Source organism: Danio aesculapii, chromosome 16, assembly GCF_903798145.1.
Source record: "Danio aesculapii chromosome 16, fDanAes4.1, whole genome shotgun sequence".
Taxonomy (NCBI): domain Eukaryota; kingdom Metazoa; phylum Chordata; class Actinopteri; order Cypriniformes; family Danionidae; genus Danio; species Danio aesculapii.
Genome location: NC_079450.1, coordinates 30,711,036 through 30,726,840, shown reverse-complemented (window position 1 = coordinate 30,726,840; position 15,805 = coordinate 30,711,036). Strand labels below are relative to the sequence as shown.

General features: G+C 33.2%; 2 protein-coding genes across 2 annotated transcripts; one reads left to right on the top strand and one right to left on the bottom strand.

The window, feature by feature from the left end:
• Positions 1-190: 190 nt before the first annotated feature.
• On the bottom strand, positions 191-11,841 carry prelid3a (PRELI domain containing 3A). The gene is made up of 7 exons (XM_056475600.1): positions 11,650-11,841; positions 9,818-9,986; positions 6,814-6,903; positions 6,626-6,696; positions 6,184-6,286; positions 3,564-3,640; positions 191-860 (listed from the first exon to the last, which is right to left on the bottom strand). Exons 1-6 carry the CDS (start codon positions 11,679-11,681, stop codon positions 3,578-3,580), a joined length of 528 nt encoding a protein of 175 aa, XP_056331575.1. The 5' UTR covers positions 11,682-11,841; the 3' UTR covers positions 191-860; positions 3,564-3,577.
• Positions 11,842-12,225: 384 nt separating this feature from the next.
• On the top strand, positions 12,226-15,037 carry si:dkey-29h14.10 (uncharacterized). Its single transcript, XM_056475757.1, has 5 exons — positions 12,226-12,335; positions 13,449-13,712; positions 13,800-13,850; positions 14,098-14,232; positions 14,500-15,037. Exons 1-5 carry the CDS (start codon positions 12,308-12,310, stop codon positions 14,697-14,699), a joined length of 678 nt encoding a protein of 225 aa, XP_056331732.1. The 5' UTR covers positions 12,226-12,307; the 3' UTR covers positions 14,700-15,037.
• The last annotated feature ends 768 nt before the right edge of the window (positions 15,038-15,805 follow it).

Below are 15,805 nucleotides of genomic sequence, written 5' to 3'. Positions count from 1 at the left end.
GTAGTGTGTGTATATATCTATATATAAATCGTCTTGCCAATAGGGGGCTCCATAAGATCTTAAAAGCTGTTTGCTAGAAAGCTTTTAACTACAATTTTTTCAATATCATACAATTTACAAACGTAAAACAAATGTGAATTTGATACATTAAACTGAAAATAAAATACAATTGATAATTTAACATAAGCTTTGTAACTTTCCTCACAAAAATAAAGCAAACATTAATAAAATAAATTAATAAACTACATTTTTAGCCTAAACCATAAATAAGCATTAGCCCATATCTCTCTACTAAACAAACTAAACGACTCACAAACGAGCTGAAATCTTATTAAACGTGTCAATTATAAAGCAGCATAACGAGCCACTTTTAAATATAGCACTTTCCTTCAAAATAAACTCTACTTTTTGACCTATTCTACACATTTTAATTAGACTTCATCTTAAATACACGTTAAGACTACCCATGCAGGCTTGAAATTAATAAACAACAAAGATGAAATCATTTTCCCTTTCATGACATAATCAAATAATTACAATTGTTCATTTTTTCATGTTTTGAATTTAAAATCACTCGATTACAAATAAACATCCAACTGGTACCAGGACCTCTGTTATGACATTAAAAGAACTAAAATAAGAGGTAGTCAGAGCAGTGCATTTGCATTTTACATTTTGTAGCGACATTCAAAACTCTTTATGGTTTTGTCTGTAATAGTGCAACTTCATGAGGTCTTGAACCCAATGGCATGCAGAAACAACTGGACTACCTTCAAAGGTAAACATCAACAGAAAGAGAGTTGGGTGAAGTCAGATGTGCTTCCAGAGCTGCTGCGGATCATGAGTTCCTCATTTATGGGCTTTGAAAGCACAAACAAAACAGACATTTAAAGGAAGGTAATACATATAATAGTATATGTATATTATAAAAATGATAGCCAGAAATATTTTACAACACTGAAAAAAGCAAGCAATTTAAGTCAGAATTGTCTGAAAGTTAATTTGTGAGAAATACATTTTGAGATAACGTATATGAAGTCAGAATTGTCTAAAATATAGTCAAGTTGAAATAAAGTTGCAAATGAGAGATACTGTATTTTCAGAAACAGTCAGAATTGTTTTAAAAAATAAATTCGGAATAGTAAGAAATCAAGTCAGAATTGTGACAAAGTTGAGAAATGAAGCCATAATTGCCAGAAATAAAGTCAGAATTTTCAAAAATAATTTTTAGAAAATAGAATTGTATAGAATTGTAAGAAATAAAGTTGAGTTAAAATAAATAAAGTTGCAAATCAGAGATATACAAAGTCAGAATTACCAGGAAAAAGTCAGAATTGTCAGAAAAGTCAGAGTTGAAAAGAATAAATCAGAATTTAAAAGAATAAAGTCCGAATTAAAGGTGCGGTTTGTAAGTTTGACACCCAGTGGTTGAACTAGGTACTGCATTCCTGGATCAAAACAAACGCAAGCACAGGTTGCCAGATTGATGACCAATAGGAGCGAGTTTGACTATCGAGCCTAAAGGCTGATTTAAATCATGTTCTATATGAAAAGCAATGACACGGGATAGAAGGAATACTCTTTTTTTGTTGTAACCAACACTTCGAATTTATATATTAGAAACAGCTTCTATTTCTCACAGCTGAACAGCAGAAAACTGACAATGATCCCCTGAGGTAACCCTCATGTGCTTTATTCAGTGTTAAATGCTAATAATGTGAGTTGAATGTCATTTTACATGACATTTATTGCCATACACTGAAAGCAGCAGCATATAGTTCACCTCAGATCTTGAAAATAAAGTAAACTGTTTGAAATTGAACTTTGGATCTGTGACTCAGTGCAAGCCAACACATATCAGTGATTCAGCATGTACATTTAATAATGTTAAAGAGATTTATTATGTATTAATTACACTATAAACCTTAGCATTTCGTGAGTGAGTGCGTATTCTGTGCTTCTGAATGGCTGTATTTAAATTTCTGTTGTGCTGTGTCTGGTGCAAACAGCCAAATTAAAAGAACCAAAACAAAGACAGCCGTTCTGGCACGTAACACACATTTTCAAAGCAGAATATCCGACTTGCGCATTGTTTTTCAGATAAACAAGAATGTTCCCTTGGCATGTTTCTTAAATATCTGCAAACATATTCTGGTGTTTTTATGATTTAGAAGAGTCAAAAACTTACATACAGCACCTTTAAGAAGAATAAAGTCAGAATTAAGAAGATTAAAGTCGGAATTTAAAAAAAATCAGAATTGTCTAAATAATATTATCTTCACAACTGCTATAATTATCACTGAATTCCGTGAGATAAGAGTTGCATTAACTTTTATCATAAAAACAAGATTTCTGTAGGTTTCAACAAGTCAAATTTAAGACATTTTAAGACCATTATGAAAGAAATTTCAGACTTAAACTGTACAGGGCTAAATGCTAAGGATTTTTCAAATGGCCAGATTGGGCCAGTGGAAAAGATTTATTCTTGTCCCATCAAAGCAAAACAAAAAAGTTATTTCCGAGCCATATATTTTAAATAATGTCTCAAAACAAGCAAACCCTAATTGTATACATATACTTTCCTCCAACATAACTTTTCTTTCTTGACAAAAAACAAACAAAAAACTATAATAAACTAAATGTATGCACAACATTAGGTCAACAATCAGGGTTGTTATAAAAAAATAAAAAAACAAAAAAGATTAAAACAAATTGTTTTGTAAAGGAGAAAATGAAACCATATTGGTAAATTCAGTTAATAAATAAAAGTTTAACTGAGATGGATTGTTGTGATTGGGCAGATGGAATACCGATTTACTAGAACATAGAAAAATTAAGAACCATTTAAAGCTATTTAAGACCTACAACAAAACATTTCACTAACTTTAAGACTTTTTGAGGCCTGAAATTTTACTTTTGAAATTTAAGACATTTTAAGAGCCTGTGGAAACCCTTAAACAATAAATACAAACAATAAATACATAAATACATAAATAAATAAATAAATACATGCATACATACATACATACATACATACATACATACATACATACATACATACATACATACATACATACATACATACATATATACATACATACATACATACATATACTGTATACATACATACATACATACATATATACATACATACATACATACATATACTGTATACATACATATATACATACATATATACATACATACATACATATACTGTATACATACATATATACATACATATATACATACATACATACATACATACATACATACATACATACATATACTGTATACATACATATATACATACATATATACATACATACATATATACATACATACATACATACATATATACATACATACATACATACATACATACATATATATATACATACATAAATACATATGTATGTATGTAGTGTATATCTCTATATTTCTATTTGATTTATGCTTTGCTATATGCTACAATTTATTAAGAAACATATAGTTCTAATCCATATGACAAAGTCAACCACTGGTTTGTGGCCTCCAAAAACAGATGCTAGATGAAGTCTTACCTGTTCAATACAGGTCACACAAAAGGACATTTCTCCCTTTCAGAGTTCTGAATGATCCATTCAATGGCATCCCATCCCTGTGACAAACAAAGTTCATCTTTTATTCAGAGGGTTGTGTGATGCTTACAGTATAACACTTCCTACATCCTCATATATAGAGACGTACAATTATTCATGAAAATATAAACTAAAACTACCTCACATCTACAACAAACAGCAAAAGATCCAGGTTTGCTAGATAAGGGCAAAACCATGTCATATCTGTTGCTTTTTTATGGTCCTTCTCCGATTGTGTCATCAGGAAAACAGGAACTACTGAGTTCCCATTTAAGGTGAAAGTAGCCAGCTTTCATCAAGAATTTGTAGTGTATGAAGTGAGCACATGACACAGCATGACGTCTAGAGGGATATTCTGGAAATATTTGGTCAGATTTACAATATGAACAACCACACCATGCAGTGAGAACCCAGCAATGTATTTTATGATTAAAAGACGTCTAGTAGATGTCCAAATCCTGTTTCTGCACTGCTGTGGAGTGTCATCATACAGAAGAACAGCATGCATACGTACTGCATAACGCTCTGCAGATGGATTATGTGTGAAACAGACGTAATAGACATCTAACAATAGACTAGTCATCAAACAGACCACACATGTGCATTCATTAGTTCCTGTCTGTTTGATGACTGGTCTATATATGGACTGTTGGTAGACATCTATTCGATTTCAGCCTTGTTTTAGCAAAGACGCCTGTGTTTGGATGTTCATTAGATGTCTTTTAAACAAACACACATATAAAAGGCTTGCTGGGAATTCCTTCACTAATACTAATGAATACTAATTGTGTTATTGATTGGTAGCAACAATTTTTCAAGAGATTTGAGATATGATATTTGAGCCTAAGTGACTCCCAGCAAACAATTCTGTGTTTAAGAGACGTCTAATAGACATCTAAACGTAGACAGCTTGGCTAAAACAAGGCTAAATTTGGGTTTTCAGTGAAAATCTAATAGACATTTAGGAATAGCCCAAAACTATACTAGTCATTAAATAGACAGATTAGACAGACTTTACATGTGCAGTCATTCATTTGTTTATTTGATGACTAGTCTAATTTTGGCCTTTTCTTAGACGTCTATTAGATTTTCACTGACAGCCCAAATTTAGCCTCGTTTTAACCAAGACAACTATGTTTAGATGTCTATTAGACCAGTGTTTCCCAACCCTGTTCCTGGAGGGACACTAACAGTACATATTTTGGATGTCTCCCTTTTCTGACCCATTAACTTCATGTGTTGGAGTCTCTTCTGATGTTATGATAAGTTGATTCAGGTGTGTTTAATTAGGGAGAGGTTGAAAATGTGTACTGTTGGTGTGCCTCCAGGAATAGGGTTGGGAAACACTGTATTAGACATCTATTCGACATCTATTATAAACAAAAAATGCTTGCTGGGTTGGGTGTCAATCATTTTTCCACAAATTCCAGGGTTCAAGCCAAATATTACATTTCCTGAGTTTTCCCTCACTTACACAGACTAAAAAGCTGAATTTTCATGACTGATAATAAACAGGCCACTGTTGTGTTTCGCATAATATTAAAATTATTTTAGCTTTATTATTAATTTGCAAGACTTTATTAGCCACTATGAGAACAACTGTAGTCTTGCAAACTTTATATTTAATTTTTCTGTAATGTTTTTTTAACACTCATCCTTTGAAGTGGTCATTCTGAAGCCAAAGCTACTAAAATGTATATTATCCTGACCTGTTAGCCTTAATTAACAGGTACAGTCTGGTGACACCCTCTTCAAATGTTATTACGCGATTGAATGGGCGTTATCAGTGGTTATCAGCTGATAGATATGGGCCAGTAGGGGCCTTCTGTGCTTACTGGTAGGTTCAGTACGCTGTTATCATGCATTCACATGGTTAATCAGCTATACTAATAGAGTACTAAGACTCCAGATCCAGATCTGTTTTAACATTACTGTGACGGTTGGGTTTAGGGTAGGGGTAGACGTTAATAAAATACAATTAATGGGAAATTTAATAAATAATTTTCGTTAAATTCTGGTCGCAACCATGTGGATAGATGCGCATAAAGCCCCTACTGACCCATTTCTAACAACTGATAACCACTGATAACACCATTTCAATTGAGTGATAACATTCCTATCGGCATTCAGTAAATGCCAGTTGATGAGCATGAAAGGTGGCAATACAATGCATCTGAAAAAAAAATAGCCTAACCATAACCAAAGTTATGGTATAGAATAATTATATTTTGATAAATGAAAAGTAATATCTAAAACCACAAATGAAAAACAACTGATATTTCATGACTTGGACAAAAATATATTAAAAGAGACGTCTTGTCTTTCAGTGTGTGGAATAATTCTTTTAAAAGTCTATGAAATTCCAAGGCCCGTGGGAACCCTTAAATTAAAAGAATTGACTCAGGTTTTATTTCAGTGCCTGATATTATTACAGTAAACAGTGCTACAAGAAATAAACATTTGGTCAAGTTTTTTAGCTTAATTGTGGTTAATGATTTACAGTACTCTTGTCAATTTTACAATCTTACTGGAAAACAAAATTGCCAGTAAAACAGCGGTCTACCTTTCTTGCATTGGCTGACATGGTTAGAGCCATCAGTCCTTCAAGGTAGCTGCTCAGACTGACTCCCTTCACCGTGATGATTGCTTCCTGGGTTAATACAGTGCTGAAACAATACAACAAACATCACTTCAATGTGGTATTGAACTTATTAATATATTATATGTTGGCTTTACAGTAGTGGCCAAAAGTAATGAGCAAATTTGCCTTTATTGATAGGACAATTTTAATTAAACCATCAAAACATAATATATTAGACAGGGGAAAAGATACTTAAATACTAAAGTTATACAATCTCCAATCACAACTATGCAAAATGCTTTAAATAATCTATATATGTTTGAATGAAGAGTGACATATCAATTTGCCTTAGGCTTGGTGCCAGTTTAAGCCACTATACTCGATGTGCATTTGTATAAATGTAATGAAATGATCATTTACTTACACTTCTGGATTGTCTGGATGAGGTCTGTAGACAAGCCTTTCATCAACAGATATTAAATTGGTTAATGTTATCTGAAGGGGAAAGAAATGTATTTAGTACAGTTTAAAATGAAGTACTTTCTGGTAATTAAACAATATAGATTTGTTTTTCAATAACAAGCAGTTGTCAATAGCTAAGCAAACACTCACGTTTGTTGAGCAAAGCTCCATTTTTTTTTCTTCGGGGTCCACAATAGAATGTTCTTTTACATACGTGACGGTTCGGCTTGTCCCTAAAATCTATGAAAAGAAAAGAAAAGATTCAAGATCTTGTTATTCTTATATTGCTTGTAAGTGGTGCATGACCAGAACGCTTTTTTAAGAACCAGGTAGATGAAAGTCAACAAATAAGACTTTTAACACCATTAGAATGTTTAGAATGAAAATTTGGAAACACTTTATTTCATGTACCAATTCCCACTACTAACTACAGGATTATTACATGTCGATTATGCTATTATTGTTATTATTATGATTATGTTATTAACTGTTTAATAATAGTTATAAAATATGATCTTATTCTACATCCCTACTCCTACCCAATACCTAAACCCATCTATTAATAAGCAGCAAAATAGTAGTTTATTGAGCTAAATGTCTTAGTTAATAGTTAGTGTTAATAATGTTGTTATAAAAATGTTAATAGTGAGAATTGTATACTCTCAGAAATAAAGGTACACGAGCTGTCACTGGGGTGGTACCTTTTCAAAAGGTACAAATTTGTTCCTAAAAGGTCCATATTAATACCTCAGGGGTACATATTAGCACCTAAAAAGTACAAATATGTTCCTCTTAAAATGTTTAGGTACTAATATATACTTTTGAGGTACGAGTATGGACCCTTTAAGTACAAATGCGTACCTTTTAAAAAGGTACCACCACAGTGACAGCTTGAGTACCTTTATTTCTGAGAGTGTATCTTAAAATAAAATGTAGAAGTACTTTTAAATTATATATAAGAAAATAGAAATGAGGCCTTCGCTTTATTTTACAGTGTTTTTTGTTTAATGTTATTTGTACTTACTGTAGTAACAACAGTAGATTTTGCTAAATTATTAAGTCTAAATCAAACTAATCCTAACCCTTACTGTAGAGTATACGTACATTAGGACTGCACAATATTGGAAAAATTACACATTGCAATATTTTTTTATTCTGCGATATATATTGCAATATATATATACAATTTCACTAGATGTGTTAAATAAATGTTTGTAAAGAGTTTATCATTTTAGATTGATTGGGAAGATTTGTTAGGGGGGGGTGTATAAAATATAATGAACAAGCACAAATTCAATAAAGAAAAATATGAAAATTAAATAAACAGCGTTTTATTGTTTTCCAAAGAGTTTAAATATATTCAGGTATACAGTAATTGAATAATTAAATGTAAAATAATACTGCATAGTCTTCGTTTTATAAACAGTTTAATTCAATTACATCACATTTACATTTAGTCATTTAGCAGATGCTTTTGTCCAAAGCGACTTACAATTGAGAAGGTATTCAGCGATTCAACAACAAGAGACAATACATACGAGAAGTGCTATTTATTTAAAACAACTTATTTGTGCTTTTAGTGCTTAAGTAGGAGTTTTGTTTAGAGAGATAGAGAAACAAATTAATCAGTTCATTTTTCAAAGTTGCAAACAGTACACTTTCTTATGCCTGACTGCTTTTAAAATCTTCATACAGTCACAGGCATCAAAAAACACTTGCGAAATGATAAATTATAATCCAGACTCAACATTGCATATACTAGCGATGTGACTATTGCGAATGATCACATTGCGATATCGATGCTTAAACGATATATTGTGCAGCCCTAACGTATATGTTGTTGATTTATTTATATAATTATGTTTTGGTAAACTATAAAAGGATGCCATAAAACAAAATTTTATTAAACAATGTTGTGAACAATGCATGCTAATATTGCTAAAACTAACTTTATTTATTAGGTTTAGTTTTAATATACACTTTATACACTTCATTAGTTACACAACCAGTGGTAATAATGTAAATATCTAATCAGCCAATCACAGAGCAGCAAGTCAGTGCATTTAGGACCAAAAATGAACAATAGGAAATAGGATAAATCTGGTCTGATCAGCCTCAGCTGTAACATTTAGATTATTTGACTAAAGAACTTGAAAGCATGGATCCCTCCTGTCCTGTATCACTGTGTAATGAAGTGCGGAAATTTTGTTGGCACACTTTAGGCCACTTAGTACCAGATTAATGTGCCATACAGAATTAAGGCAGTTCGGAAAAATGGGAGTTTAATCTTGTACTAGCAAAGTGAGAATAGTGAGTTTATATATCCCAGCAGGCACAGGACGTCAACAGGACGTTCAATTCAATTCAATTCACCTTTACTTGTATAGCGCTTAAACAATGTAGATTGTGTCAAAGCAGCTTCACATAAAAGGTCATAGTAAATTGGAACAGTGTAGTTCAGTTTTAGACGTTGCATTTTGTTTGGAAATGAAAATCGGGTTGATGTCAGAACCCAACGTCAGGCCTACGTCAATGTCCAACGTCGGACAGATGTTGCTTTTTGGTTACCTTCCAACGCAACCTAAAAACAAAAAAATATCAATGTCTAATGATGTTACAGCTTGATGTTGTGTAGTTACCACTATGAAGTCTATCAGATGGTGGATTTGGTTGCCATACCTGACAAATAAATGTCAGTATTTGACGTCAATATGATGGTTGGTTTTTTGATCACTCTCCGACACAACCTAAAATCAACCAAATATCAACGTCATTTCATGTTGTTATTAGATGTCAGATTAACATTGTCCTTAGACGCTGGGGACCTAAATCTAACCTAATTTTAACATCTTATGATGTTGTGTGTCTGCTGGGATATTACACTGAAAAGAATTATGTCTGCGAAATTGTTGCAAACAATTAATAAGGGCTAAATTTAAACAAACAAACTAAATTGAGTAAACTTAATTTGTTTAAATTCAGCCCAAATAAATTGTTTACAACCACATAACTTAAACAAATTGAATAAATCCAAGAAATCATCTTTAAATCATTTTTTTCAGTGTATGATGCACATTATTGGTAAAACATTTACCTTTAATACCACATTTTATAGACATGAAAGCAATACATTTATTAAAGCTTATCATCTAACCGCTTTGACGACCCCTGGAAGACCCCACTCTGTGCTGAGGAGCCGATGGCTGTGCAGACGTCCATGTGTGTCCAGGTTCCTATCAAGCACATCCACGCCAACGACACTTGGGTTCATTGGATTGGGATACTTCCTCATAGCCGCTTTGATCACAGTCTCCCAGGGGTAGCTGTGTAAATATAGGCAGAAGCTGATGACAACAGCTTACAGTAGCTCATGAGGAACATCCATATACTGACAATGATCTCGATATACGGTCAATGACCTCATACGCAAACCACAATCGAGGGAAATCTAAATTCATTATAAGCAGGAAGAACTTTGCCCATGTGATCTTATTATCAACAGCGAGCATCACATCTGTTACAGGAGAGACTGGGTCCTTAAAATAAAGGTTTGTTTGATTTATTAATTTTAATTATTGTTTTTAAGTAAGAAATGAGAAATACTGAAAATGCAGTTGTCTCTGTTTTAGGATTGTGACAAATTCAGTTTAAAATATTGACACTAGATTGATAGTTTTTTGGAATAGTTTCTTAGTTTAAGGCAATTTTGTCAGCTGGTTTAGTTAGAGAGACCAGCAAACCAGTTGTGTTTCATCAAACAGCTTACATAGTATCTAATAACAAATGTAATTGTCAAATAACTGCAGTGCAGCTACTTTCAGAAAAAAAAATCACATTTCCTAAAATAATTATTTCCTTATAATGAATAATTTTTGATTGAAGATTTAAAAAAAGAAAATGGAAACTATGAACTATATTGGATTTGCACAATGCTGTTTGGGTGTTGTAATCAATGCTGCTGATTAAAAAACACTGAGTTGTTGATTTGATGTTTTAACTGATTTAAATTGATCTTAGCTTGTTTACAGTGTTCATGTCTGCTGATTTAGTTCATGTCAGTCAAAAAACACTCTTATCAGGCTGAGAGACCTGCAAACAATGCTGTTTTTAATATCATATTAGGGCTGGGCGATATGGCAAAAATGCAATCTCGATTAGTATTTTCCATATTGAACGACAGCAATATATATTTCGATATAAGATGTTAATGCCTCCAGAGGGTACATCAAATGGCATAACATTTTCGTCTTGTAGATCAATATAGAGTAAAAAAGTCCAGAGCTTATCATTGTTATTGAGATAAATTTTATCGTGATACGATATAATATCGTTTGTTGGCCCAGCCCTACCTCATATTGTCATCAGTTTTTAAATTAATCACTCTCAAAAGGAAAAAATACTGAATAATTTTACACAACTTTGTGTTAAAACCTAGATTACACAATTGAGTGTGTTCCACTTGTTTCAGACAGATATTCTGTCATCCTTACTCACCCTTTGGTCACAAACCTGTTTAGATTTCTTTCTTCTGTTGAACACAAAAGAAGATATCATCATGATTATTGAGAACTGGTAGCCAATGTTTGCTATAGTGTTTGTTTTTACGAGTACTATGTGTGTGAAAGCTAACTGATTCAAAATTCTTCAAATCCACTTGAGGATTAGTACATGGTGAGTTTTTTTGAGGGTTAGGTGTTGAACTATCTCTTTAAAAGGCGTGATGATGAGTAGCAGTCGTGCACTGCGCAGAGACGTGACAGAAAGGCAACCGGCTAGGCCCAAATAAATGCTGTACACCCCTATTGTTGAAAAATGAGTCATCTACAAGCATATATAACGTAATAGTTAAGCATATAAAAAAATTCTAAATAAATCAGGTGACTGTTTCTCGTTGCAAGAGCTTAAATGAAACGGGATGCAATGACAGAGGATGCTGGAATCTGTGCACGCGCGCGCTGAACTCATCCTAAACGCGGGTTTGCCTACCTGAATATGTGTTCCGTGCTCCAAATCTTCATGCTTGCCACAGTTTATACGTGCCTCCAGACAACTGTGGACTGTACATCTCATACACTTATATTTTCAAGCTCTGCTCCCATTTTACCGGCTCTGAGATGCTCCTCATCTCATCAAGTGCAGCGGATCCTCCCATTCCCTAAAGCAACTGCCATCAGAGCCAATAGAGATCGAGCTTTGAGCCTCTGACGCTTGGAGAGGGCTTGATTCATCAGTGATGCGCTACAAACGTGCAAAGGCGATGTTATAGTAAGTAAATAAGATGTAATTCGTTCAAACGTTCGTCTGTATTTAAAAGATTATAATAAACTCACATTTCATTCGATAAAAGACGTGCTTTAAAATATAAAATATGTAGTGCCAATAAATGTAACGATAAGCACATATTTAAAACGTTTTTTCTGATATGTTGTTGTTATTATTCACATATTAAAGGTTGCGGTAACGGTCAGCCAGAATGACTCAATAAACATGGGGAAATTCATTCTGGAATTTACATTCTCAACGCGCATGCGCGTGAAGCCTACGTAACTTATTTGAGGGGTGTTTCGTTTTCATATGCCATAAAAAAAAAAACGCTTTCAGTTGACGTGTTGGCATCGTTGGCATTATTGATGATTGTTAATAGATGGACGGCACGGTTGTTTTATCTCCTGGTAAGTTTTGAACTGATAAACCACTTGTTTGACCAATCACTTTTTGTTACTCTTTGTTGTTGTTGTTGTTGTTGTTTGTTTGTGATAATAAGGAAGCGGAACACATCGTTATGTCCTGTTTGTTAACAAAGAATACAGTAAAGGTGTATTATTCACAATGGAGCACATTTAAAAATATGTAACATTTAGCCTAATTTAATTTTAAGCATTTTTTTTAATCAAAGATGCAGTTTAAATATTACAAAAACATATAAAGAAGCTTTATTTTTTTAAATTACAAAAAATTTTATCTGCTGTTTTTTTTCCAAGCCCACCTTTTGGCATTTTTTTAGACTGATAGAAAATGCCAAGATGTTTCATATTCATAATATGATCTGTTCCAGCGTTATGGATGTGACATTTGCAGTAAAAACTCAAAATATAAATTCACAGAGAAAGTATATGTTAACATTATATTGAAACATCGGTTTATATTTTCAATAGCGACTAAGCACAGAGTTATCGGATTAAAAAAACATCAATCTGTAAACATTTATATATTTTAAACAAGGAAAAAAAACATGCATTATGGATGTGACCAAAAAAGTATGCAAGGTTGCAGCATACAACACACTTGTAGAAATTCTGTGAATTAAACTGCACAACCCCAAAGAAACAATGCTTATCAAAAGGATAAGAGTCGGCTCTCTATAGAACAAACATGATTGTTTTTTTTTCATTTGACCTTTTTATATATAATTATGAGGAAAAAGCTTGGTTATGGATGTGACAGATGTGAAATTGGCACTTGTGTGACTTTGGTAAATCAAATATAATAGTTTGAAAACATTGACAGAGACACTTTAGAGTATTTTCGCAGTACTGTAAAATACAAGCCTACACAACAAACCTAGAAAGGGTTTCACTATTTTGGTTATTATTGCAAGGTTGACATTTGCATGGAATTGCTCATATATTTTTAATCCTAAGTGATGCCCTTTTTTTCTAACATATTATGGTCAGAGCATTTGAGCATCAAACGCACATATATTATGCATCAAATTTATTTGATCTAAACAGTTGCCTTAATTTTCTTTTGTTTTAAACTCTGTTCCTTATTTTCTTTTTCTACAGAAAAGCTTTTACAGCGATATTTGGGCTTCCTCAGTAAGTGTATGACTGGGCCTTTAGTTCAGAAGATGTCCTGCTGTTTGTGCCGATCCAACAAAATCACCAAACATGAAGAACAGGTTATTACATCTCAGTCCACGGACATGCAGAAAGCCTCCAGACTGATACAGATTGTTATTAAAAAAGGACAAAACGCGTGCAACTCTTTCCTCAGTTGCCTCGGAATTTGTGACCCAGCATTGTATGAAAAAGTCACCGGATTTCCCGGTTAGTCTGTATTCCCTTGACAAAAGATCTCTGTTGCTGTTTGACTTGTTTACTCATTTTTTTCTTCATGCATTTGTTGTCATCCAGCACGCTTTAATGACGAGAGTCATCAACATTTAGAGGAAATTCCTCTCTCAGGTAAACATATTTGCATATATTGCATCATATGCAATGCACTTTTTTTTTCTTGGTCCTGTTTTAGGAAGTGTCAGGGTTCATTTAGCACTTCCTCTTTAGGGTTAATAAATACACTTACTTCATGTTCTTTACCTTATAGCCCACTGCTCAAAATAACTAGGCACATTGTTTTGCTCTCCCACATCCTTTAGTGTGTTTTGTGGTTGCTAATAATGATGTGTGTGTTTTGTTGGTCTTCTCGTTACAGATAAAGTGCAATTTACACCTTATATTATAAACATACAAAACTCTTCCCTGAGCAACTGCATTATTGGGAACAACAATAACCAATGCATTGCCTGTGACCAGCATGCTCTGCTTCCTCAGAATGATGCAATCAGCGGTAAGAGGAAACATTGTATTTTATACATGTAAGCTAAATAATGGTAATTAATTGATAATTAAGCAACATATTTTCATTATTTGTGCATTAATTGCATATGTAACATGTTTCTGCAATTTGTAGATTTATTCGGTGTACTTTTTATTATTTTTTCCACATGGATTAGTCATGTAGTATAATTTTAGATATCAAAAAAAGATCACTAAGTGCACTACTTCATACGTTAATGCAGTTTTATTTATTTATTTATTTATTTTTTAAAAACAGAGGAAGAAACGGCAGACCCTCTGAGCCATGATCAGCTGATCCCACCGCAGGACACAATAAGTGGCAGCAGCATCATTCACGTGGAGAAATCCAACATGGAACATGTCATTATTGGGGACCACAACAGCATGACGGTCACAGAGAGCTGTGACTCAGATGTTGAGGAGGATACAGAGACTGAGGCTGACATGATCAGTTAAAAGGTGTGAAATGGTGATCAGGGGAAATTCAGCTTGACCTATGATTGTACACTGGAAGGATATATTTAACATGCCTTCATATGACCGATGCTTTGGTGCTCAAGCAGAGCTAGACATTATTTTACACTTCTGTGCTATAAGCTAATACTGTCTTTCCTGATTGATACAGAACTGAACTATGTTTCTCATGTTTTAATGGGTACAGCTGTTTATTGTTTTTGCTGAAATATCTGAAAGGATGCTGGCTGACATTGTAATAATGTAGTATTATGTAGTCTTTTTATAAGATCTCTGTAAGAATAGATGCTGTGTATGTTGCCATGGGGCCTAAAAGTTTTAAAATGCAACTTTTTTTTTTGTACTTTATTGTATTTTTTGTAACTTTTTGTATTTTTTGGTGTATTTTTTTTTTTTGGTTTTAAATATTTTGCTGTTTTTTTTTTCTTATTTCATTTGATTTCATTTTTTACATTTTATCTTAATGCGAAATAATAATTACATGTAAAGCACCTTGTCGAACTTTTGAAATGATTTGTTTTCTTAAGATGAATTCACAACTAAAGCTAATAAATGTCTGCGCCAATAGCCTAGTGGTTAGTGCGTCGACAACATAGAACCAAGGTGCTCATGGTGACCCGAGTTCAATTCCCGGCTTGAGGTCCATTGCCGATCCTTCCCCTATCTCTGCTCCCCACACTTTCCTGTCTGTAAAATCTCTACTGTTCTATCCCAATGAAAGTGAAAACCCCTAAATAATAATAAATGAACCATTTCGTTTTTTAAAGCTAAATCTTTACTGATTTGACTGCAGGATTGCTCCAAGATTGAACTCGCAGATGTAATAATTACATTTAAATTAATAATTTTAGACCCCCACCATACAAAATATGACAGAAAACAATGTTATACATAATTTATAGGTATCCTTTATACTTCAGGGTATTTGGGGGCCCTCAGATTTCTTGGAGCCCTAAGCGGCCACTTACCATATTGGTTAAATCTGCCCCTGTTCACTCTAACAATATCTGTTCTTATGATGTATTAAACGTTATTCCGTTATAATTTTTCTGTGTATTCCTGTAAGAATAGTGGTAGATTCACCTTTT

Excerpts from the sequence above, each read along its gene's own strand:
- prelid3a (XM_056475600.1), bottom strand. The coding sequence starts at position 11,681 with ATGAAGATTTGGAGCACGGAACACATATTCAG. Across the intron at positions 6,697-6,813 it reads TGGAGCTTTGCTCAACAAAC|ATAACATTAACCAATTTAAT; the intron begins GTGAGTGTTTGC and ends TTTCCCCTTCAG. Across the intron at positions 3,641-6,183 it reads TGTCAGCCAATGCAAGAAAG|GGATGGGATGCCATTGAATG; the intron begins GTAGACCGCTGT and ends TGTTTGTCACAG.
- si:dkey-29h14.10 (XM_056475757.1), top strand. The coding sequence starts at position 12,308 with ATGGACGGCACGGTTGTTTTATCTCCTG. Across the intron at positions 13,851-14,097 it reads AGAGGAAATTCCTCTCTCAG|ATAAAGTGCAATTTACACCT; the intron begins GTAAACATATTT and ends TTCTCGTTACAG. Across the intron at positions 14,233-14,499 it reads TCAGAATGATGCAATCAGCG|AGGAAGAAACGGCAGACCCT; the intron begins GTAAGAGGAAAC and ends TTTTAAAAACAG.